General features: G+C 55.0%; 1 protein-coding gene across 2 annotated transcripts in view; it reads right to left on the bottom strand.

Moving 5' to 3' along the window:
* Dnah17 (dynein axonemal heavy chain 17) overlaps positions 1–23,480 on the bottom strand; it is a 103,781-nt gene that overhangs the window by 20,153 nt on the left and 60,148 nt on the right. For both annotated transcript variants that reach the window (XM_021213637.1, XM_021213638.2), the window contains 17 exons: positions 22,961–23,122; positions 22,336–22,500; positions 21,733–21,924; positions 17,874–18,140; positions 16,349–16,510; positions 14,745–14,978; positions 13,665–13,829; positions 11,531–11,626; positions 11,232–11,449; positions 8,825–9,032; positions 8,494–8,609; positions 5,774–5,966; positions 4,608–4,843; positions 3,740–3,862; positions 1,780–1,984; positions 855–1,019; positions 188–328 (listed from right to left, as the gene is read on the bottom strand). In XM_021213637.1, coding sequence (XP_021069296.1) covers positions 188–328; positions 855–1,019; positions 1,780–1,984; positions 3,740–3,862; positions 4,608–4,843; positions 5,774–5,966; positions 8,494–8,609; positions 8,825–9,032; positions 11,232–11,449; positions 11,531–11,626; positions 13,665–13,829; positions 14,745–14,978; positions 16,349–16,510; positions 17,874–18,140; positions 21,733–21,924; positions 22,336–22,500; positions 22,961–23,122 — 3,048 coding nt within the window. The remainder of the gene's footprint in view (positions 1–187; positions 329–854; positions 1,020–1,779; positions 1,985–3,739; positions 3,863–4,607; positions 4,844–5,773; positions 5,967–8,493; positions 8,610–8,824; positions 9,033–11,231; positions 11,450–11,530; positions 11,627–13,664; positions 13,830–14,744; positions 14,979–16,348; positions 16,511–17,873; positions 18,141–21,732; positions 21,925–22,335; positions 22,501–22,960; positions 23,123–23,480) is intronic.

A 23,480-nucleotide genomic window follows, 5' to 3' on the forward strand; every position in this document is an offset into this window, starting at 1 on the left:
TGGGGTGCTGGGAGAAAGGTAGGGCGGAGAGACCCACTCCCACAGCACCACCCTCTGGCTCCTGCCTGCCATCTCCTGTGCTCCCTGACCTGGGGCGCCCTACGAACTCGGACCCCTGGCCTTGTGCCGTGTGTGTGTGTGTGTGTGTGTGTGTGTGTGTGTGTGTGTGTGTGTGTGTGTGTCTGACCTTGAGTGAGAACTGGTAGATGGGGTTGATCTTGTTGAGGTCGTTCAGGATAAAGTAGAGCAGGGAGGCCCTTTCTGCGGCTGGGCGATAGTTCTCTCGTGCCTCATTGATCTTTACTTCTGTGATTTTGGCCTCTTGGACCTCGAGACAGACAAAGGGGGCTTGGAGGGAACCGCCAGGGAGACAAGCCACCCACATGAGGACCCCACTCTGTCCCAGCCCTTCATTCTTCCCAAGACCCCTAGAAAGCCTTTCAGACAGCTCCCTCCGTCTGTTGCTGTGATAAAATGTGACAAAGTGACTTGGCCAGAGGAAGGGGCTGGTTTGGCTCACAGTTCCAGGTGACAGCCTATTGTGGGGAAGTCAAGGCAGAATTTAGGAATATCACATCCAAAATTAAGAGCAACTCAGCCAGCCTTCTTCTTATTCATACTCTCTGGGACTGCCTGCCTAGGGGATGGCGCCACCCACAGTGGGGGGGGGTGTCTTTCCACATCAGTTAACAATCAAGATTGTCCCCCACAGACATACCCACAGGACAACCTGAAATACTTAATTCCTCATTATGACTTTGTTGAAACTTGCAATGAAACCGTCACAGGTACCCAGGTGGACTCATGCAGTGGGCTGCCAAGCCTTCTGTGTGTCACTGTGGGGGCGGGCCTACCTTCTCCTCAATTTCGTTGGCTGTGTGCTTGGTGGTCTCCAGGTTTTCCACCAAGGCAGTGTCTCCCAGAAAGTTCCCCGACGCGGCGGATAGCCGAGCTAGCAGAGAATCTTCCAGCTCCTTTAGCACAATCTTGAACTCATTCTGAGATTTGGTGAGGTTTGCCTACAGGAGCAGTGGGGGCCCCAGGGAGCAGAGCAACAATCAGCTGGGCCCCAGCATGCAGGGTGCCCATGGAGGTGCCAGCCTCTACTCCAGGCTGCCAGGCCTCTGGCTGTGGAGACCGAGAGCCATTGTGTGGCTGAGGCAGAGCTGAGGAAGTAGCCAGTACAGTTGGCCACGCTTTGTGTGTACATGCGTGTTCATGCTTACAGTCGTGCATGTGTGTATGCCTATGTGTGAAGACCAGAGCATCAGACTCAGTTTGCCTTGTTTTTTAAAAATGGGGTCTCTTACTGAAATCCGGGGCTCACCCATTAGGCTAGACTGTGTGGCCGGTAAGTCCCAGAGGCCCTCCTGAGTCCACAACCTGTGTGCCCCAACCCTGGGATTGATTGCAAGTACACGGCAGCCTTTTCTGGGTTCGGGGGCAGGGGTCACACTCAGTCCTCAGACTACACCTCAAATGTATTACTGTGTGAGCTCTGTCCCCAGCCCAGAATCCTACGTTTTTTTGTGCTACCAAGGGTTGAACCAAGAGTTTTAATGTGCTAGACAAAGGCTTTGCTACAGAGTCCCAGCCAGCCAGGCATGAAGCCGCTCTGGTGACCGTCTTTGATCTTCAGGCCCATCTGAGAGCGCTGAGCCCCTGGCATAAGTGTAAGAGCCGCTGAGGTTAGAACTGAGTTTGGGGCAGGAGGAGGAACTGGTGTCCTTGGCTGAGGTCCCACCCGGCTCATTTCTGGTGTCTGTTAGAGGTCGTCACCTTGAGCTGTTCCAGATCTGGGCGCTCTTTGGCCACCACAGCGGCCAGGAGCTGGTCCTCGAGCCCGTCTCTGGTGACCAGGAAGTTGATGAGCGTGCACTGGGCCTGCATCTCAGGCTTGTAGTGCGGGTTGAAGTACTTAGTGTGAAGGATCAGGCGGAAACTGGGGTGGTACTCCACCTCCTTGTCTCCGATCTTAATGAACCTGGTGGGTGAGGAAAAGAGGCAGGCAAAGCTTAGCCACAGGGCCACCACACCCCAGCTTGGTGGCCCACCCATGCCTGCCTCCTGTAACCTCCTTGGCTGACAAAGAGCTCTAGGGGTGGGGTGGGGAGAGCAAGTGTCCTTTCCTCTGGTGGCTACTTTGCCCAGGGGCAGTCGTGTACCTGGGTAGAAGCACTGCTAGCTCCAGTTCCTCCTGCCATTGGTGCCAAGCACCAGTGCGATGATGGTCATCGGCCATACAACCCTGCAGCTGCCCACTCCCCTTCTCTCCTGGTTGAGCTCACATCTCTCCCTCAACCTCCAACCCCCTTAGTCCTGAGTATCAGCATTCATGGGCGGGGGTGGGGCTGGGGGGGATGAGGGGCTTTGTCAGAGTCCAAGACATCAGGATGTTTACTCCGAACACCAGTCACCCTGGTCCTGGGCTGCTGTGCAGCCCCAGCACTTTACTCCCTCTGTATTATAAAAACAACTAAGCGTGGTAGTCCAGACACTGGAAGGTCACTCAGGTGAGAAAAGGAAGTTAGCTCTGAGAGGTGCTAGGGTGTGGGTGTGGAGGACCCCTGCCAATGTGAGGCTAAACACAAAGATCCAGACACAAAACATTGCACCATCCGTGTCTGCCGCCAGCAAAGCCACGGAGACAGAAACATGCTTAGTCAGTGTGGGGTTTTCCTGTGGGATGATTAAAACTCGGGACAAGACAGAGGTGGGGGTTATAGGGCACGGCAGATGTGCTGACAGCCACTGAAGCGCCCACTTTACTGTAGTGTTCCTTACAATTAAAATGGGGAGGGGGCAAAGGAAGGCCCAGTGGGTAAAGGGTCTTTCTGCCAAGCTTGGTACCCTGAATTCAGTCCCTGGGACTCACGTGGTAGGAGGAGACAGCCTACACCATATGCTGACCTTTGATCTACAGTCCTGTGGCACGCAGGAGCCCACATGTACACAAACCATGTGAATAGACACGTGCAAAAAATGTTTTGAAAAACTGAAAAGGGAGGCCACACCCCTCCCCAGGAGTTGTTGGCAGCTAATGGCTACTCAGGGAACTGGGGTGGGGTTGGGGTAGGGGGATGGGGAGAGGTGTCACTTTCTTCAGTGTCTCCGTCACTGCTCAGTTGCCCATGCTCCAGTTAATGACCTATGCTCAAGCAAGCAACCCTAATTAAATCAGTGGACCGTTAAAACAAAGGGCGTACAGTAGGGCTGGAGAGACGGCTCAGCAGTTAAGAGCACTTGTGTTCTTCCAGAGACCCGGGTTCAGGTCCCAGCATCCATGGGGTGGCTCAGAAATGTCTGTGACTTCAGTTCCAGGGGCCTATTTGCACTCTTCTGGCCTTTACAGTACTGGGCACAGTACTGTAAAGGTACTGTGTATAGACGTGTGTGTATGTGTGTGTGTGTGTGTGTGTGTGTGTGTGTGTGTGTGAAGGAAAAGTAGTTCAAAGGGAGTGGGACAAAATGGAGTAAGATGGGGAATATGTGTTGTAAAGGATTTTTTAAAAGAACTGTAAGTCTCAAGACTTTGAAATGCATGGAGAGAGGCCCGGTGCTATGAAGGACCCCACATGGTCCCTCATCCCTGGGGTGGAGCTGGCCTTTCTAGTCCCCTGGAGCACTTAAGTCCCTTCTCAGCATTTAGTGAAGGGAGGCCCTTCACTGCTCCCCACCCCCCAGCTGGGGCTGCCCTGGGAGGGGTTCATTTGGGGTGGGGGTGGGCATGGCTTCTCACCTCCCCTTTTTGATGGTGTTCCTGCCCAGCAGTGGGTCGAGCACGGGGTCTACAGTCTCGCCAATGTTCTCGATGAGTAAGGTGTCACCTGCTGAGATGGCCTGCTCGATGATGTCCAGGTAGCTGGGCACAGAACAGAGACAGGGTGTGGCTTGGGGGCCCTGGGAAGCAAGGCAAGCCCCAAGAGGTAGCCCTAGCCCCGTGGAAGGATGTGTCCTGGGAGCTCACCAGCCAGTCTGGACCAATTTCTCCTTCCCCAGCCAGTCATCTGTGGACTTACAGGTTGGGGGTTGGGGCCTTTGGGTAGGAGCCTGGGTGACAGTGGGAGGCGAGGGTGGGAGGGGATCTCTGGCTACAGAGCCAGATGTTCTCCCTGCTCTGTCTGGACCTGTTCTAGGGCACCAGGAAGCCTCCTTGCAGCCCCTGGCTCCTGGGCACTGATGGCTCTCGTTTCTCTTTTGGAGCACAATGCAAACCCCACACGAGATGAAAGACCAGCCTAGAGCCCCACAGCGGGACAACAGCCAAAAAGCCCAGGTCTAGTTGCCCTCCCCTGTAAAGCGGAGAAAGGAGGCTGGCTTGATTCTTTGCTGCTGGGCCAGCATTCTGTCAGCTCAGGGCTCAACACGTGTGGGAGAGCAAGCCTGGGCTGCTTCCTGCCTGCCCCCACATACTCACCTTAAGGGGTACCTGTGTACACACAGCACTGGTCAGTGCCGGCTGTGCCCTGGGCCCCCAGCTGTCTAATAAACACAGAAGGCCCAAGGCACAGCCATCTACCTCACTCACGGGGCCTGAGGCACATGTATACACAGAGACCCGGGTATCCCCGTCATCTCCCCCCCTCCCCGCCCGGTGCCGCCCGCACCTCTTCTGTCCCAGGCGGATGGCCTGCAGCTCACTGCCATATTTGTTTTTGATCCACTTGATGCCTTGGAGCTGGGCATCCACAATCAGTGGCCAGCGCTCTGTGTTGCACAGGATGGTGGCATTCTCTGTGGACATGCGGTCGCTGGGCAGACCCTGGTTGTTCCAGGTGGCCACGTCTGCGTCATCGGTCAGCAGAGTCAAGGGATCCAGGCCCTCTGTGATGGGGATCGGGACCTGCGAGGGAGGGAACCTTTGTTTCCATCTATCTGTCTGTCCCTCTCTGTCTCTCTCTGTCTCTCTCTGTCTCTCTCTCTCTCTCTCTCTCTCTGTCTCTCTCTCTCTCTCCGTGTGTGTGGTGTGTGTGTGCAGTGTGTGTGTGTGTGTGTGTGTGTGTGCAGTGTGTGTGTGTGCAGTGTGTGTGTGTGTGTGTGTGCAGTGTGTGTGTCCTGGGGATCAGACCTAGATTTTTAGCTTGGCAGCAACTTGCCTTACCCACTAAGCCATTTTGCCAACCCTCTGCCTTATTCTTTTCTTAATTTTCTTTATGTGCAGGGTGCCTTGCCTGCTTGTCTGTGTGCACATGGGCCCTTGGAGGACAGAAGAGGGCATCAGATTTCCCTGGAACTGGAGTTATGGGTGGTCATGGGTGTCCATGTGGGTGCTGGGAACCAAACCCAGGTCCTCTGCAAGAGCAGCCAGTGCTCTTAAGCGTGGAGCCGTCTCTCCGGGTACACTCTGGCTTCTGCTGTGAGATAGGCACTCTCACTGAACCTGGAGCCCACTCATCTGGTGAGTCTGGATGGCCAGAGAGCCTGCCTTCCCCCTCAGACCCCAGCGCCTGGGTTACAGGTGCACACGGCTGGCTTTTTATTAACCGGCGTGGGTGGTTGGGATCCAGATTCAGGCCCTGACGTCTCCAAGACGTACACTTTACAGACTGAGCCATGTCCCCACGGCTCACTGGGTGTACAGGTCCTTAAGTTGGTCCTGGCCACATAAGCTGCCGATCCAGCTAGCGGAGGAGGCCTCTCTCCTGATGCTTGGAGGAGCAGCTTTGTGAGTGCCAGAGATGATGTCAGTCCCAGCAAATAAGGCTGACGGAGCCCCAGTGTGGCAGCGTGGTTGCATGTCTCCCTGAGTCATAACCACCGCAGTGCCTCTTACCTTTAACGTATTGATGTAAGGGATCCAGAACTTATCCATCAGCTCATTTCGGTACTTCTTGGTGAAGTAACCCACGTAGGAGACGAAGGCGGAGATGAGCAGCACGTCACCACACAGGGTAACACCCTGGCTCTTGAAGTTCTCCACCGACTCAGCCCAGCGTACATTTTCGGAAGCCAGTCCTCCCACAAGTCTGCCAGAGGACAAGGAACAGGGAGCATGCCTGGGTGAGCTAGATAGCACCCCGTACCAGGTCACCAAAGGCTTGCCTGACTTGGTGGCTTAGCAGTAGCCAAGCTTTGGAGGGAATTCATAGGAAACAAAAAACGGCCCGTGTGAGTGACACTTGGGGGTGCTGCATCTGTCCCCATCCCCTGGCTGGGTCACCTGTGCCTATGTCCCTTCACTATGATCACTGGCACGCACGGCTGGCAGGAAGGGGCATCTGTAGGACAGTGGAGCATCATGGGGCTGCTGGCCACCAACTGGAACCCAGCGAGTCTGAAAGTGCTGGCCCTGGCCAGTATTGCGTGTAGGTGCCGTGCCCGGTGGCCTTGCTTCCCAGTGGCCCAGAGGCGGCTAAGGTCACCTCTCTCAGATGGTGGTTGGGTTACACCTGTGCCACCAGCTAAGGTGGCCTGGGACCTTCGCAGAGTGCCTGAATCATGCTGACCACAGAGTAAATCAGCGACTGCGGCCCCAGGATGGGGGACAAGAAGAAAACCGGTGTCCGAGAATTGACCCTGCCACTGGAGTCCAGAGATTGATTGGTTCTAATGCTGTGATTCGGTTGGGAATCTGTATGTCCAAACGCTGAAGGTCCTTGTCCCCAACTGATTTTTTGTTTTGTTTTGTTTTTGTTTTGTTTTTGTTTTTTGAGACAGGGTTTCTCTGTGTAGCCCTGGCTGTCCTGGAACTCACTCTGTAGACCAGGCTGGTCTCGAACTCAGAAATCTGCCTGCCTCTGCCTCCCAAGTGCTGGAATTAAAGGCGTGCGCCACCATTGCCCGGCTTCCCAACTGATTTTTGATCGATCAATAAAGATGCCAGGAGCCTATGGCTGGGCAAAAGAAGACAGGGCAGGACCCTTAGAGTTTCGAGGGCTAGGACGCAGGGGAGAGGAGCAAGATTCGCCATGACTTGGGGGTGGGGGGAGAGATGGATCAGATTCAGAGCTGCAGAGGAAGAGCATCCAAAATGTAGGTGAAAGGGGAGTGGCCCCGGCAGGGCTGCCCAGGAGCGTCTGGGGCGGCAAAGACCAGTGGGTCTCACAGAGGTAGGTAACAGGGTAGCAAAATTAAAAATAGATTCAGATGGTGATGAGCCAGGAGTACCGGTGGGAAAGTATGCTAGCCAAGGGAGGCTCAGAACTGCCCAGCCTTTGAGCAGCCAAGGCATCTCAAAAATAAGTTTGTGTGTGTGTGTATGTGTGTGTGTGTCATTGGAGGATCCAAAGAGTTCCTGGGCAGGTGGCTAGAAGCATGTGTCGTATGCTGGGAGCATAATACAGTGTAGCCAAACTGTAGAACTGTGTTGTCCCACCATGGAGGCCGTGAACCCTGTGTGCGAACTATAGACTTGTGGGCGGCAGGGTTATAAAATAATAAAATACACACTGAGACCCCGGGTGGTGGGCACACACCACACCTGCAATCCCAGCATTCAGGAAGAAGGGTCAGGAGGATCACTGCAAGTTCAAGGCTAGCCTTGGCTCCATAGTGAGACTGTCTCAAAGACCAAAACAACAAGCTGTGGTTGGGGCTCAGCCAGTGGAAAGGTGGCCTAGCCTACACTAGGCCATGGGTTCGATCCCCAGCATTGTATAAATCAAGTATGGTGATATCTGCCTGTAACACCAGCCCTTGGGGAGTGGAGGCAGGGGGATCAGAAGTCCACAGCCATCCTCTGATACATATGAAGTTTGAGGCTAGCCTGGGCTACATGAGACACCATCTCGGCAACAGCAGACCCATGCTTGAAGCCACACGGCAACTTGGTGGTAGTTCTCCACTGAGCACATGTGGGTGTGCTAATGGTTTAGATACCGGCATAAAAGCAATTTCTCTCACAGCACTTTGCAGTGGGGCTGCCCGAGTGTGCAAAGCACAGACGTGGGTCGTACTTGATTCCTGGGACCAGCAGTACCCTGCAATCCAAATCCATGGCAGGGGACAACAGCGCTCAACTTTGAGCATGCACAGACTAGCAGTGATAGTAAAGCGACCAGAATGCCGGTCTGGAAGAAACATGGCGCCTGCCCTGAGCACAGTAGGTTCCGGATCACACACATCAACACCTACCTACTGGGTACTGGGACGGGGATCAGGAGTTGTTGCGAGCGAGCAAGCGGGCTGGAAAAGTCCTGACTGCAGGTGTTAAGCCACTGACTAATGAATGCCCCAGCCCCACGGAGTCCTCGGAGGCGGCGGGACAAGTGTGAATAATGACAGACGACAGTGTGTGGTGCAGAGACCGTTCACTTCTGCTTTTTGTGCCCCTCCCTGCAATCCTACTGAGTTGGATTCTGGTGCTTCATCCACAAAGACCTAGACATCACTCCCTGAGGACACTGGGACACGTGCTGCCCGAGAGAGAGCCGGTGACTCTGGACAGTCCTGGGGGCAGGCCTGGGTTCCTGGGAAGTCTGCTTCCTTCTGAGAGCTCGGGCCCCTTTGGGGTCTGGGAAACAGGAGGCGTGGCCATGTTGAGGGCCCTCCTACCTGTTGGCCAAAGAGATCACCCTGTTGGTGGCATCCGCCTCCTGCTGACACTTGATTTTCTCAGCTGTTGCTTTTTCAAATGCTGAGGTAAGGTTGCTCAGGTTGGCATTGAGTTCCTGAAAAAAAAAAAAAATTAAGTTGGGGGATGTTCCCAGTTCCCAGAGTCTCAGGGCCTCGAGGCCCAGCATCGCCCCCACTCCCATAGTCCCCTGGCTTGCTCTGTGGTGCCTTCCTATGTCATTTAATAATCTATGACCACGGGCTGTGCCAGTGAGTTTTAAAGCAGAAACCTTGACTGGCAGGGCCTCCTGGCTGGCGGGCGAGCACTTACCGCAATCTTGTTTTTGATCCGGGACAGCTTCTCCTGCGCCTCAGCCAGCTCGGCGTTGGCTTCCTCCAGGGCCTGCCTCTTGGGCGCCACGTCGCAGTAGACCTCATAGAAGCGCACAATGTTGATGCACCAGGAGCACAGGCCTGCCGCGGCTGTGGACTTGGAGCGAATGAACTCAGGGTCAAAGGTGGGGTTGCCTTGGTACGGCCTGGAAGGAAAGCATTGGTGCTGAGCAGAGTCATGACAGAACACATGCCCTGGTCCCCGAGCTTTGCAGCTGCTTCTGCACCTTAGGCTACCCTAGTCACGGTAATGGCAGCAGCACTGGGAGATGAGATTTCTTTATATTTATTTTATGTATGTGAGTACACTGTCACTGTCTTCAGACACACCAGAAGAGGGCATCAGATCTCATTACAGATGGCTGTGAGCCACCATGTGGTTGCTGGGAATTGAACTCAGGACCTCTGGAAGAGCAGTCAGTGTCCTTAACCACTGAGCCATCTCTCCAGCCCTCTTCTTTTTAATATTTGTGGTGAGTGTGTGTGTTTGTGTGGGTATATTCTTTGTGTGTGTGTTGAGACAGGGTTTCTCTGTGTAGCCCTTCCTGTTGCAGAACCCTCTCTGTAGACCAGGCTGACCTCAGACTCAAATCTGCCTGCCCCTGGGATTAAAGGTGTGCGCCACCATGCCCAGCTTTAAAACGTCATCACATGTTCTTTGTGCGTACGTGCATGTTCTTTGTGTGTGTTCCCTCGATGCCCCTGGGGGACAGAGGACAAACTGAGAGAGTTGTTTCTCTCCTATGAGTCCTAGAGACAGAACTCATGCGGTCAGGTGTGGGGTCAAGCACCTTACCTACTGAGCCATTTCACCTACACCACACTTTTCCTGTGCCTTACATTATTCCATGGTAGCCAAATAGTTTTAGTATCTGAACTGTCTCCTTCGCACACAGGGGTTGGAGATGCTGAAGTCACAGCGTGACCTTCTTTCCTAGCCAGGGACAAGTGGCACCTGAAGAAGGGCCACCAGAGGAACAAGTAGGGTCACCAGAGGGCAAGAGACAAGGACACATGTCCTGGAGTGTTCACAAAAATGGGGGTGCCTGGCAAATGTCAGTGGGGTCCCCAAGATACCTTCTCGTTTCAGTGCTATTCCCCAGAGAGGCCCTCACGGTGGGATTGCACATGGCAGAACCCCAGTGAGCACTCAAGGTGTGGTGAGCCCGCACCTATGTGCATGATGGTGACATGCGCTGGTACACCCTGTGTGGGACCGAAAGGTAGTGTGGTCCCTGGCTGAGCTAAGGCTTGAAGCCCCGGGGACCCTGAGGGATGGTAGGAGCTTTGCCTGCTCCTGGGAACCAGGCCCCTGTCACTAGCCGTAGCCCCAATAGATTTGTGGCCATCAGTCACATAAGGGCAATGCCCCAAACCCCTCCACAGGTAGGGGATGTGACCTGTGGTCATGTAGGCTCAAGTCAGATTTCCATGCTAATGAGGTATGTAGAGGCCTGGAGGGCATAGCCCATAAACTTTCCTTCCAGGACATTCCTCCCTGCAAGAGTATTTAACCTCAGGCCCATCATTGGGATTCGCTGTGGGGAGCCATGGAGGTGACCTTTGCCTACAGAGCCCTGTCTAATCTCCTGTAGAAGGCCACTCTGCACTTCCAGCCATGACTGCCACCAAGCCCAAGCTTATAATCAAGCCAAAGACTCCCCGTGGGACCAGCTGGAGCTTCCCCTTCTCCCTGGGCCCCGGGCTAGATCCAGCCCATGGTCCCAGATTCTGTTCTCAGCTCTTCCGAGACTTCCAGCAGCGCCTGGGTGTCCAAGAGCCTGGGAACCCCACGGCCCCAGCCTCTTCACAGGCCTGGGGACCCCCGAGCCAGCTACAGCTGTCCCTCACCTCAGACTGTGCTTCCCCACCTCTGGAGCAGTGTCCTGGGGCTCCCCTATAGCCCACACCTGCCCTGGTGACGGTGTGGGGTAAGCATGGGCAACTTCCCGTGTCCTGCCTTGCCGAGTGGCTGTGCCCTGTGGCAGAGCAGATGTGGGACTCAAAACCCTGCAACCCTGTGGTTGTGTTCATGTGTGGTGTGTGTGTGTGTGTGTGTGTGTGTGTGTGTGTGTGTGTGTGTGTGAGAGGTGTGAGGTCAGCCGCTCTTTGGGCAGGGCTGACCTCTCCTTGGTCCTGTGGCCTAGGTTGTTCCCTGTTCAGGCTGTCGGCTGTATGTGGGGGAAGCTGTGGTTTAAATGAGCAGTTGTAGGTCTATCTGTCCCAGCTCCCTTCCCGTGGGGGACAGAGGTGACAGGGCTCCCTGGACTGAGGCCATCCTTTGCTTGACCATTCGGACGCAGCTCCAGGGCAAAGGGGCAGGCGAGCCCCACCCTACCGCGTACTTGAAGGCCTTTAGGCAGGCCTCGGGAATGTGCTCCTTGTCGAACTTCTTGAGCGAGTCCAGGAATGTGTCCACCTTGCCCATCATGATCTTCGCGGCCTTCCAGCTCTTGTCCTTGGGGATCTTGCCCCCAGGTGCTGTCAGGATCATGACAGCAGCTGTGACGTTGACCACGGCGTCTGGCGGGGATCCGAAGGACTTCAGCTCAGTCAGGTTGTTCTACAGAGACAAGCACATGACCGTCACCCCTGAACACCACTTGACCACCCCAGCCCCCTTTCTTTCCACTTCCCACATTACCTTGTTCAGGGTGTCCAGGGCCTCTTGTGCAGCCAAGAGCGCTGGTTCGGCCTTGGCCAGGTCTGTTTCACAGGCTTTCTGTTTCTCAGTAACATTCTAGAAGGGAGACAAACAGGAAAACTCAGTGTAGGCCTGTCCAAACATCCATGCACATATCCACCCATCCATCCACCCATCCATCCACCCACCCATCCTCTACCCATCCATCCACCCATTCATCCATTCATCCACTCATCTACCCACCCACCCATCCATCTGCCCACCTACCTATCCATTCATCTACCCACCCACCTATCCAAGAAGGGCAGGCAGGGGGATGGGGTGAATGAGGTGAACTCTCCTCCTGGCTACAGCCAGGCCCCAGTGCTCCTGCGTTCCTCCCTCTGGATGCCATGTTGTCTTCGTTGGATACCCCAATCACTAGTGTCTGTGGTGTGCTCACTCATGAGACCAGCCTCCCTTGCCTTGTCACCTTGGCCCTTGCCTCTTGCTCTCAGGTGAGACCGACCATGTGCAAAGGGACCTGGTGTGCTCCATTGGGATTCGGTCCCCCTATCAGCTCCAGCTCCCGGGACTGAAGGGAAACTCCAGCCCTTCTCTCTCCCTCTTCACTTTGAGATCACATTGAAAGAGCCTTTCAAAACTAGAGCATTTCAAACATGTCACCCATCCCTCCTATGCACACGTGAGCATTCATTCCCTCATGGGAGCACACCAGTGCTCGCTCGCTTGCTCGCTCATAGGGACAATTCCTTGGTTTGCTTGGTTGGAAAGGACCCTTAGCCTTCTTGCTAAGGGTGACTGGGTGTCTTTGCACAGGAGCGACATCTGGGTGACAGGAGAGTGGGGGAGAGGTCACTGGGCCCCGAGTGTGTTGCTGGGCCCTGGGCAAGGGGGGAGGACAGTCTTTTCTCCCTGAGGATCCTTTAGGGACACCCATGGGGCATAGCTAAGCAGAGGGGACATAGAGAGTAAAGCTCAGCCGAGGTGGTGGGGCAATCCCTAGCTTCTTCCGGAAGCACTGTACTCAGATGAGGGCTAGGGGGGGGAAAAGTGCCAGGACATTAACCATTCCATTGCTGTCATCAGGAAGCGGGCACAAGGTCTTTGTTTAGCCGTGGATCCTGTGTTTAAATCTTGGATCCTATGTCACTTGCTGGCTTAAGACCCTGGAAAATTTTATGGCCCACCCGTGCCTCAGTTTTTCTATCTACCTTGCGGGCTTTTGGTTCTGCAGGTTAAAAGGGGAATGGGGTCCCAGCTCCTGGCCATCTAAGTCTGGAGCTTCTCCCTGCTCAGCTTTCAGTGGGAACTACTCGGCCCTACCTGGCTGGTTCACTAGAGTGTGCCCAGAGTGTGAAGGTCTGCTTGCTGCATAGGTGCCAGCTGCCATCTCCAGACAGAGGTGGGGGTCAGGAACTGTGGGGACTTGATTTGTCCACGGTTCAGATACAGGCCTAAGGATGTTCCCCTGAGCCCAGTGTCTATAACATGGAGGTTTGCCCTCCTGGTGGAGGCTAGAGCAGAAGTCACAGAGTAAGCACTGGTGATGAGGCGGTGTCTCCTCGACCCTCACACACTTGCAGAACCAAGTTCCCCATTCAGATGCAAAGGGAAGCCAGGCCTGGTGATACAGATCTGTACTCCCCACTGCTTGAGATGCTGAGGCACGAGGGTTGCCCGTTCGAGACCAGCAAGGGCAACTTGGTGAGAGACTGTGTCAGAACACCAAGTCAGACGAGGGTTAGGGATGTGACTCCGTGGTTCAGCCAGCACTTCTCAGTTAGCATGTGTGAAGTCCTTGGCTCAGTCTCCAGCACCCCTCCCCCCAAACCAGAACAACACACAAAGCAACCACACAGCAAAGATGACGACGAATTGACAAATTGGGTGAGGTGCTGGGGCCAGGCCGGGCTGCAATGGAGATGCTGCAGCGGAGGGGCTCCCCATGAAGATCCTGGCTGTCTGTGGGCATTCTCTAAGAATCCTCTTAGAATCCAGCCTGAGGTCGGGTAGGGCCTTCTCTCCTGGGGTTCCCTGGGTTGGGCAGTTTGTCCTTGTAGGAATGTCTCAGCCTGAGTCCTGTCTGTGGATGGCACCTGAGCCCTCAGGGAGGCAGGCACACAAGACCCACCTTATTGATGACCTCCACCTTGATCTCCTCCTCGTCCGCAATGGCTTTCTCCTTGCTGACCTTCTCGGTCTCCACGCCCACCACCTGGATCAGCTTGTCTGCGTTTTCATTCTTCTGCTTCAGCTCGGCCTCCTGCACCGCCAGCTTGGCCTTTAGGTCGTCCACCTAGGGAGGAGCCAGGAGGTTGCAGGCCTGCCGAGGGTGGCCCGTGTGCTGCTGCTTGCCCTCAGACTCAGGAGAGCTGCCTTGGTGCCTCCCAACTTCCAGGGACTCTCTCTGGAGTCTTTTCAATATATTGAAGGAAATCTTATATCGAGGAATGAGTGTTTACAGGGAACTACATATATCTAAGACATAGTCCTGGTGTGCTAGGAGTCAAGGTGACCAGATTCAAAAATGTCAACTGAACTTGGGGTTGGGGGACAGGGGTGCACAAGGATGTGATCCAGGCACTTGGGGGGCAGAGGCAGGAAGACCAGAGTTCAAGGCTAGCCTGGTCTATATGGTGAGTTATAGGCCAGAAGGGACTACAAAGTGTGACCCCTTAATAAAAGTTGTAAGTTGAGAGATTGTTGAAGGTCCTGGGGTGCAGATGGGGGAGGGTGATTAAAGTCCTGCGGGTTGGTTGAAGAGTGGGAGAGAAGCTGAGACTGGGGGGCCCAAAACTCCTGGGAGCTGGCGAGGCCCATCTTGGCCCAACCTAGGCAGGCAGGAGGAGGCTGGGAATCACGGGCAGGGGGGCTGTGGCGGTGCAGTAGCCGGACTCCGCAGAGAGGGTGTTTCAAGCCATGCAGAAACCTTGACGATCAATGTGGCATGACAGGGAGGCTTGTACGAAGCCTGTGAGCAGGCGCCCAGTGTGAACAGCATACAGCGAAGTCCTGGGCTGCCTTGGACTTGAGAAGCAGGCTTCCCTGGACATGGGCGTGGCGCCCTCACATGTGCTGATGTCATCAGAGCGCTTCGCACCCACTGCGTGGGATGACTACACCCCCAGTGTGACTGCCCCCTCTCCCCCCGTGGAAGACCTGCTCCAGTGAGAAGGTTCTATGGCAGGGGCCCGAGCCCCAGGGCTCCTACCTGAGAGGCTGTGCTCTGCAGCTTCATGAGGCCGTTCTCCAGCCGCTCGATCTTGGCGACCAGCTCCATCCTCTTCTTGGCCAGCAGGTTCTGATAGAGTTTGATCTGCTCCAGAAAGGTCTTGGGCGTGGTGTAGTTGTAGCGCCTCTCGGTCGCCAGGTATAGCTTGGACATATCATTGACGGTGGTGTGCACGTAGGCCATGAAGAGGCTGATGGAGGTCTTCACCTCAGGCTGCAAGGCAGGAGAGATGACACGGGCTGGGCTGGTCATCCCTGGGCCTGCACAACACACTGTGGAGGGCCCAGGATGAGAGGAGCCAGCCACTATGGGCCCCAGCAGTCTCACTCAAACCCTGGGTTCAAGCTCAACCAAGGCCTGCCTTGTCTCAAATGTCAAGAGGTGCAGGAGAGGGGCTGAGCGAATGGCTTGGTCAGTAAAGTGCGTTCCACATGTGAGAAGCTGAGTTCGATCCCAGAACCCATGGAAAAAATATCCAGTGTGGTGGTGCATGTGTGTTATCCCAGGCCTGGGGAGCTGGAGTCATCCCTGGGGCTGGCTATCCAGCCAGTCTCTACATAATCAGCATGTTCCAGGGCAGGGAGAAACCTTCTCGCCAAGGAAGTGCATTGTCTTCCTGAAGGTGGTACCCAGATAGTCCTCTGGCTTACACACACACACACACACACACACACACACACACACACACACATACTCAGAGGTCATTAAAGATGTCTCAGTGGGTAAAGTGACTTGCTATCAAGCCTGAAGACCTAAATTCAATCTCTTGGGGCCACCCTTAAGTTTCCTCTGACCTCCATCACCTGCAGTGTGGCATGTATGTGCCACCCCCAACATACCCATATACACGCACACACACATGCACATGAACACCCACATGCACATATACACGCACACACACATGCACATATACACGCACATGCACACACACATGCATAATCACACGCACATGCACACACGTGCACAAAAAAATTTTTTTTAAAGGAAGAAGAACTAAAAAGAGATGAGGGGGAGCAACGCCCCTTGAGTGTGGCAGAGTGTCAGGTGACTTCATGTCACTACAGGTTTTATTATGGTGCCTGGGACCCAGCAGAGCCTATCATCTCACACACGCGTGTGTACACATTCCCATGCATTCTCATGCTTGTATACTGGGAAAGTGCAGAGCTGAGGTTTGGTTTTGTTGTTGCTGCTGTTGTTGCTGTTGTTGTTTGAGACACTGTCTCCTGTAGCCCAGGCTGGCCTCAGACTTATTGCCAAGCTGAGGCTGGCCCCTGGACTGGCTGCCCTGTCTCCATCTCACTAGAGAACATGCTTCCTGTGTCAGCTGTATCAGAGGCATCGCCGGGCATTTCCTCTGCCGGACCCCTGGGCTTGGCGACCCTCTGACATCTGCCATTCTCCCTGGGGACAAGCCCTTGGAGCTTCTGGCCCCCAAATGGTCCAAGCACCCCGTTTCAATCTGGGTTGGTTTGCTACTGTGCTCGCTCATGCCGTAGCCCTGGCCAGCACCCTTGGCCACTCCGCGTAGAAGGACGCCTGTGCAAGGGACTGGAGCCCGATCCGGACTGGCACTGCCTCACCTCGATGCCCTCTGTTTCCTCCAGGAAGCGGGCACTGACAGATACCAAAGCGTCCTCTGGCCACTCGTGGAACCAGTTGATGGCTGTGCAGTTGACCACGGCAGGGAACTTCCGGGCTCGCACACGCAGGACAGAGCCCACAGGGGAGAAACACAGAATCACCTGGGTGTGGGGGAGGCAGAGGTTAGGGCGTCGTTCCATAGGAAGCCACTGCTCTCCAGGCCTCAGTGTCCACGGAGAGCGGCGCGAGGCATGGCTGGGTGCCAGCGTTCAGCCCCATGGGCCTAACTAGTGCTGTGAAGTGCAGGCTAGCCCCACGCCTGGCTGGCTAAGGGCAGGGTGGGGAATGGGTCTGCACCCAGCAGATGAGGCTTGACAACTGGGGGCTGCGATTTCAACTGGGCATGGAGCATCTCCTTCAGGCCCAGGAGGCCGATCTCCAGACAGGGCGCTGGCTTCCTGGGCTCTCCTGATGGGTGGGGACATTGCTTCTCATAGACTCAGCCTCCCCTTGCTTGCTCTGGCCCTTTCTTTCAGGGCACGGGGTCTGGTTGGATAGAAGGGGCTGCTGTGTGGATCAGCAGAATGGCTTGGCTTCCCCCTCTCTCTAGAGATATGGCATCGGCAACCCTTGGAGGTCAGGGCCTTACAGGCTGTGGGAGCAGGCAGTAGCCATCAGGGGCTCAAGTCCCACAGACAACAATTGTTGACAGGACCGTGTGAGCCAGAGAGGGACGCCGAAGAGGGAATGCTGTCTCATGGAATCAGCAGGGAATGCATGACCACAGAATCTCTGAAACCAGTCTTAGGAAGTTTTGCCTGCTTTTCCACAGGACAGGGGCTTCTTATGCATGTTTGTATGTGATGCATGTGATATCAAAGGACAACTTTGCAGAGCAGGTCCTCTCCCGACTTCATGTGGGTCCTAAGAATTGAAGTCAGGTCACCAGGCTCATGTGGCAAGTGTGTTTTACCTCCCCTAGCCATTGCCATCCCAAGGTGTGCTCTGTAATTTATAAAAGTTATTATTTGCAAGAGATTATCACACACACACACACACACACACACAGAGAGAGAGAGAGAGAGAGAGAGAGAGAGAGAGAGAGAGAGAGAGAGAGAGATTGATTATGAATGTGATTGCGGGTACCTCCAGAGCCAGAAGAAAAGTTTGGTGTGGGTGCCCTGGAGCTGGAGGTATGGTGGTTATGAGCTACTTGATGTGGGTGGTAGGAATGTAACTCAAGTCTTCTAGAAGTCTCTCTCCCTCCCTCCCTCTCTCAGTATTCAATCTGTCTACACTTGAAGTGTGAATCTACACAAGGCTTCCTCCAGCCTGAGGTGCCTCTGGCAGCCCCTATGGGAAGAACTCCAGGCCCCTGCTCCTCAGCTGCTCCTGTTGTCACCATCTTCGCCTGATAGGCTTTCCTGATCTGGGTACAAATAGTCCCAACCCTACAGAGAAAGACCCAGGCTACTGGAGGAAGGGAGACAAGCCCTAGAGCAGCCATGCAAGGCAGAATCCCACCTTGAGCTGCCTGCGTACTTTCTCGATGAAGAATTTCCAGCATGCCTCTCGAGTGTCGGCCATACCGAGGGATTTCACCTGTGGCCGCATGGAAGAGATGATGTTTTCAAGGTCGTCGTCCCCAAACAAGCCTGGGATTTCCCCGGAGGCCAGCAAGTCATTGATCAGCACCAGGAACTGCTCCTCAGCCACCTGGGAGTCCGTCATCAGGAACACTGAGGGCACATTCTTTACCGCGGACTTGATGTACTGGGTAGCCAGGTCCACCTGCATCCAACAAGGACAGTGGAGTCAACGTCCTCCTTTGGGGGACACTCTGGTTTATGGAAGAGGCCCAAGACCTCGAGGGGAACACAGCCACACTCCTGGCAGCCAACAGCCTGGCTGCCTGGTGACGGTCAGATGAGCCTGTCCTGGGTGTAGGGTTGGTCCTCAGAAAGGAAAGAAGGCAGGCTTGCGGTATGGGCACAAACCTAAGGACATCTCATTTCAAACAGTCACACACTACAGGACAGACTCAGAGAGTGCTTCAGGTTCTAAAGCTGTCACATCCATAGAGAAGGAGGAGGAAGGGAGCGGCAGGTGCCGGGGCTGAGGAAGAGGAGGGGGGAGGTTCAACTTCAAGGGTTGTTATTACATTTTAAAGTGTGTGTGTGTGTGTGTGTGTGTGTGTGTGTGTGTACACTTGCCACAGCACATGTGTGGAGGTCAGCGCACAGCTTGTGGGAATCACTTCTCTACCACGTGGGACCCCAGGATCGAACTTATAGTGCTTGGCTTGGAACCAGAGACCTTGTGTTGTGCACTGAGCTACAGGCAGCTTTTTTGGGGGGGGAGGTGGGGTGGGGTCCTCACTACAACCTGGAACCCTCAGGACTCTTGTGCACTATGTGAAAGCATTCACCTGCCCCCTCCGCAAAGTGTATGGCCAATGACCTGAGGCAGGAAATAGGAGGTGGGAATTGGGGGTGGGGAGGGAGGAGAAAGAAGGAAGAGGGAGAGGAGGAGGGAGGAGGAGAGGGAGAGGAATTCTGGGAAATACTCAGGCACAGGAGACTGACCTCGAATGCTGGAGACAGACAGACTCACAGAACTGAGATGGTAACCAGCCATGTGCCGTTCAGAGAATAGAATAAACTGCTGATCATTGAGATATAAGCTTGTTGAGGAACAGAGCCTAGGTTATTGGCCTAAGCATTTATTCGTATAAAAGAAGTCTCAGGGTGGAATCTCGGGGAACTTGTATGCGGGTGGGAAAGCCCACAGTAACATCTTGCCTTCTAAGTGTCAGGATTACAGGTCCATGCCACCACATTGGGCCTGGTTTCTTGTTAGCAAGCCCCATCAGGCCCTGTAATTCCCAAAAGGCCCCGGGTGGCTAGCCATCCACTGCGTAGGAACCCAAGTCATTGAACTCTCCTGGGTTAGGGAATCTTCAAGGGCTTCGTCTTTGGGGGCCGACTGGTGGTCAAAAGCAAGTCCCAAATTCCAAAATTTTTGGGAAGCTAATTGTTTTTGAAAGTGAGAGAAAACAAAACAAAACAAAACAAAACAAAACAAAAAAACCCCTCTGAATTTGAAAAAGCCAAGGCTGCTGGGATATTCTCCACAGCGGTGACCTTGAGACCAGCCTCAGGGTGAGGGCCGGATCCGGGACACTGGTCTCATCTTTCAGAGCACCCAGCCCTGTGGCTTAGTGATGAATGTCTGAATCCAGCATTCACCCCCAAAAGCAGGAAGGACAGTAACCGTTTCCAGGTGACAGACACTCCGGAAGCAGCTGCTAGCAGGGCTGCCGCACAGTCTCAGCCGGCCAGCGGAGATGAGTTTCCGGCAAGTGAGGGCCTTTGAATCTGGGTGACTGGCGAAATCAAGGGCCCTGCCACTGAGTGCTAAGACCAAGATGGCAGATTCTGAGAAAGGTGTTGGACCACGGAAGCCTGGGGATGCCGCTGCCAGGCAGCTCCCTTGGGAGAAACCTCCTCACCAGCATCCTTGGGGGGTTCTGTCTGCCAGGTGCCCCTGGAGAACCCATCACAATCAAGACCACAGGGCATTTCCCCCTTACCGATGCCTGCCCAGGACCACTTCATCTTTGGCCATGGAACCCGCTACACTGACCTGAAGCCTGTCCCTGTCCCCTCATCTCTGCTGACTGGTGCTCTGTCCTGTGTCTTGGCCTGCACGACTGGCATGCTGGACATGCATGGAGTCTGTCCTTCCTCTGGGCCGCCGTTACTATACTTTCCCCCCCTCACAGTCTCCACCTGGCTCTCCCCCTCTGTAGCACTTCCAGATCTCACATGGGCCATGCTTGCGGGCCATCTCCTGTGGGCCTGCCACACCTCCCCCACAGGCCGACATCTACATCCCTGTCTCTTCCACGACTCTTCTTCTAAAACAGGTCAGACCTGCCCCTCTCTTTGCTCACACATCTTTCTTGGGACAGAGGCCAGTGGTTCCCACGTGGTACCCTAAGTGCTTCCAAGTAAACTCCCAAATCTTCACGTCGCCTGTCTTTAGTCTCTGGTGGGTGTCTGCTGCTTCCAGGAGTCACCTTAAAGAACAGCGGCATGACACCAGGAACACTCGGGCACCCGGTCAACTGCACCACACCACCACTGTAAGACAGATTGACCGCTCCCCTCCTATGGCATGGGGTCTCCTCCCCAGCCTTTTCTCCACTCTTAGCTTTGGGTCTGCAGAGGGAGGAAGCTAGCCCCATCACGTGGGTGTGGGTGACAGGTTTCCAGACCACAGTTACAGTGCTACTGTGGCTGATGCCCATGAGTAAAGAGGACTGGACACCTGCTATTGGCTCTAAAGCAAAGACCCGGCGGTAAAGTCCCCAAAGGGAAGGAGTACAAGCTGGTGGGTGGATAGGCAGAATCTTAAAAAACAGGGCTCTTGGGGGTGGGGTTTAAACAGCACTTGAGTTGGCGTGGTGACATCACTGAAGACAAACACGTGAGAGAGGGAACGGTGCAGAAAGCTTCACGTGGGAGGCCCTGTCCCTTCATTCTAGAGTTTGAAGGCAGAGTTGACTATACGCAGAATGGAAGCCACCAGAATGTATGGAGAATGGCTCAGAGGTTGTGGTTCCCGGCCCACACTCCCGATCCCTGCAGCCCCCACCCGTGTTCCCTGTCCCTCTCAGAGCCTCATCTGCACCCCGCATCCCAGGCATCGGGCTTTCCAAGCTTTCCCTCTGATGCAGCCAGGGGATTGCTGTGTCTGCTGCGGGGAGCATCCTCTAGGGGCCTCCTGGGCTGCTCGGGCATCACCCAGGCCCTGCAGAGGCAGCTCCAGCACGGACATAGACAGATAGGACTGCGTAGTGCGCCCTGATCAATTTCAGGTCTCTTCGCCTGCGCCCTGACAACTTGCTCCAGCTTAATCGTGCTTGACTGGCACGAGCTCCCTGTGAGACCAACTTTCGGGAAGAAGAAATCAATGGGAGGGCTCAGCGGCGGGCCTGGGGCATGGCAGATCTGCTCCACCGGCATGGACTCAGTCAATTCAGGACGAGCGGTCTGCATCAGGACCCGGCATGAGGCTAAAAGTGGCTCTGAATTCTTTAACCCAGAGAACTGGGGGCAACCGCTACATAGCCCAGTGACCAAGGCAGGAATCTCATGTCTCTCCTGCTGGCCTCTACACTTCCCTGCGTGGTCTCCGCTCTGCCCTCGTCTGCTGACGTCAAACATTGGGTAATTAAGACACGCTGCTTTGCCCTTGTCACCCTGTGTCCTGGCCCTTTTTGGAGGGCACCGGTGACATCTGGTGTCTTTCCTGATTGGCCTCTCTTCGGGAAGGGGTGTGGTGGGCCTTTTCTCTGCCTCCCTGGGAGCCCCCTCACCTTGAGGTCTGGGACTGCGTAGCCTTTCTTGAGTGTGATCTGGAAGACATCCAGGGCGCTGATGTAGGCGGCTAGGCGTGAGAGGCTCTGCTTCCCACTGCCGCCCACACCCACCAACAGGGCATTTCCCCGAGGAGACTCCAGGATACGGTTAATCTTGCAGATGTGAGCCACCGCGTCCTCAAACAGCACCTGGGGAGATCAGAGGGGTCATGGGTGCTACCCCTCTGGAAAGCGCAGACCCTTGCTTGCCAAAGTCAAGGGGTCACCCCTGTGGGGATCCCAGGTGCTCATCAAGATCACATGACCAATCACTTATGCTCAGAGGCCATCGCCTGCGTGCCAACATGGTGGCGAGTACAGGCCTTGGCTGATTCCTGGAAGGTGCCAGTGACACATGGCCCCACTGAGCTGTGGTTTCAAATGTGGCTTTGCTCATAGATTACACTTATGACAGATATGCATGAAGGGAACACAGGGGTGCCCACCAGGGGCTGTGGAAGGTGTCTGTGTGGATAAGGGACACTGTGGCTTGGTGACATGGAAGGAGATCCGTGTCCTGGCCGCTTGTATGGGCCACGGACGGGCTCCAGTGCTCCTCACCAGGTTCATGACTGCGTTGACTTCATTGTAACTGTCCAGCACGTCCCTGAGCAGTTTGTTCAGGAGTGCCACGTCCGTGACGGGGAAGTACTTGGGGTCACCAATCCCTTGCGTGAAGTGGCAGAAGATGTTGGGTTTGGCGAAGAGATTTTCCTCCCCGAGATCCTGGGCCAAGACAAGATTCTTTGCTTCCGTGCCACCAAGCACAGGCAGACGCCTGCCATGGTCACCACACCTTCCGAGGTGGTCCCATGAGGCCTTTAGGAGGCTGGGTCATGATTCCAATGACCCAGACTGTCACTGTGCTAGCCCTTACTCTCATGGGACACTCCCTTCCCGTAGGGTGGTCCATGATGTGGGATGACTGCGTGGCCCGAGAGCACTGGGAATGTGGCAACAGGTGACAAGGACCGAGGCAGTTGCGCCCCTTTACAGGTGGAGGGCAGGAGGTCACGCTTTCTGAACGACTAATTCTCTTTCACTACTCACACTGCTACATGCTGGAGCCATCACTTGGGCCTCCCTGTCCCCAACAAAGAACCTTCTCAGAGGCCGTGGGCATCCCTGGCCCTAACCGCTGAACCCTCTGCGAGTACAGCAGGGGAACCTGACGGCTTAAACTTACATCAAAGAATTTCTTGACGGATGCTATGGTGACCCTGTGCAGCGTCTCCTGGTCTTTCTCATCAACCATCTTGTCCCCGTACACTCGCTCAGCCTCGTGCAACCAAAGGCGGACGAGGTCCAGCGGGGTTTTCAGAATCTCTGCTGTGGAGAATAAGATGCCCTGCCCCCCCCCGACACACAGTGTGTGTCAGCGGCTCTGCCTGCTCTGTGAGACAAGCCAAGCCATGCCAAGCCAAGCCAAGCCAGGCCAAGCCATGCCAAGCATTGGGGTATGGGGCGTGGAGGTGAGAACTTCCCTAGGGAGCTATGTAAGCTACTGTGAGGCTTCTGCTTGGGGCCAGAGAAGCCACTGACTGCAGAGGGCATACCCAGCTGAGAGGGTGTGTTTGTGCCCTCAGAGGCTGGGGAGCTTCCTCCAAGGGCAGGGTTAGGGGTCCATTTTCTAAGGGGAGCATAGTATAGGAGGGACAGGGAGGCAAGTTGTGACCGGGTGACATGGTCAGTGACAGAGGCTCAGG

The sequence above is a fragment of the Mus pahari genome, chromosome 14 (assembly GCF_900095145.1).
Source record: "Mus pahari chromosome 14, PAHARI_EIJ_v1.1, whole genome shotgun sequence".
In the NCBI taxonomy this organism is placed as follows: domain Eukaryota; kingdom Metazoa; phylum Chordata; class Mammalia; order Rodentia; family Muridae; genus Mus; species Mus pahari.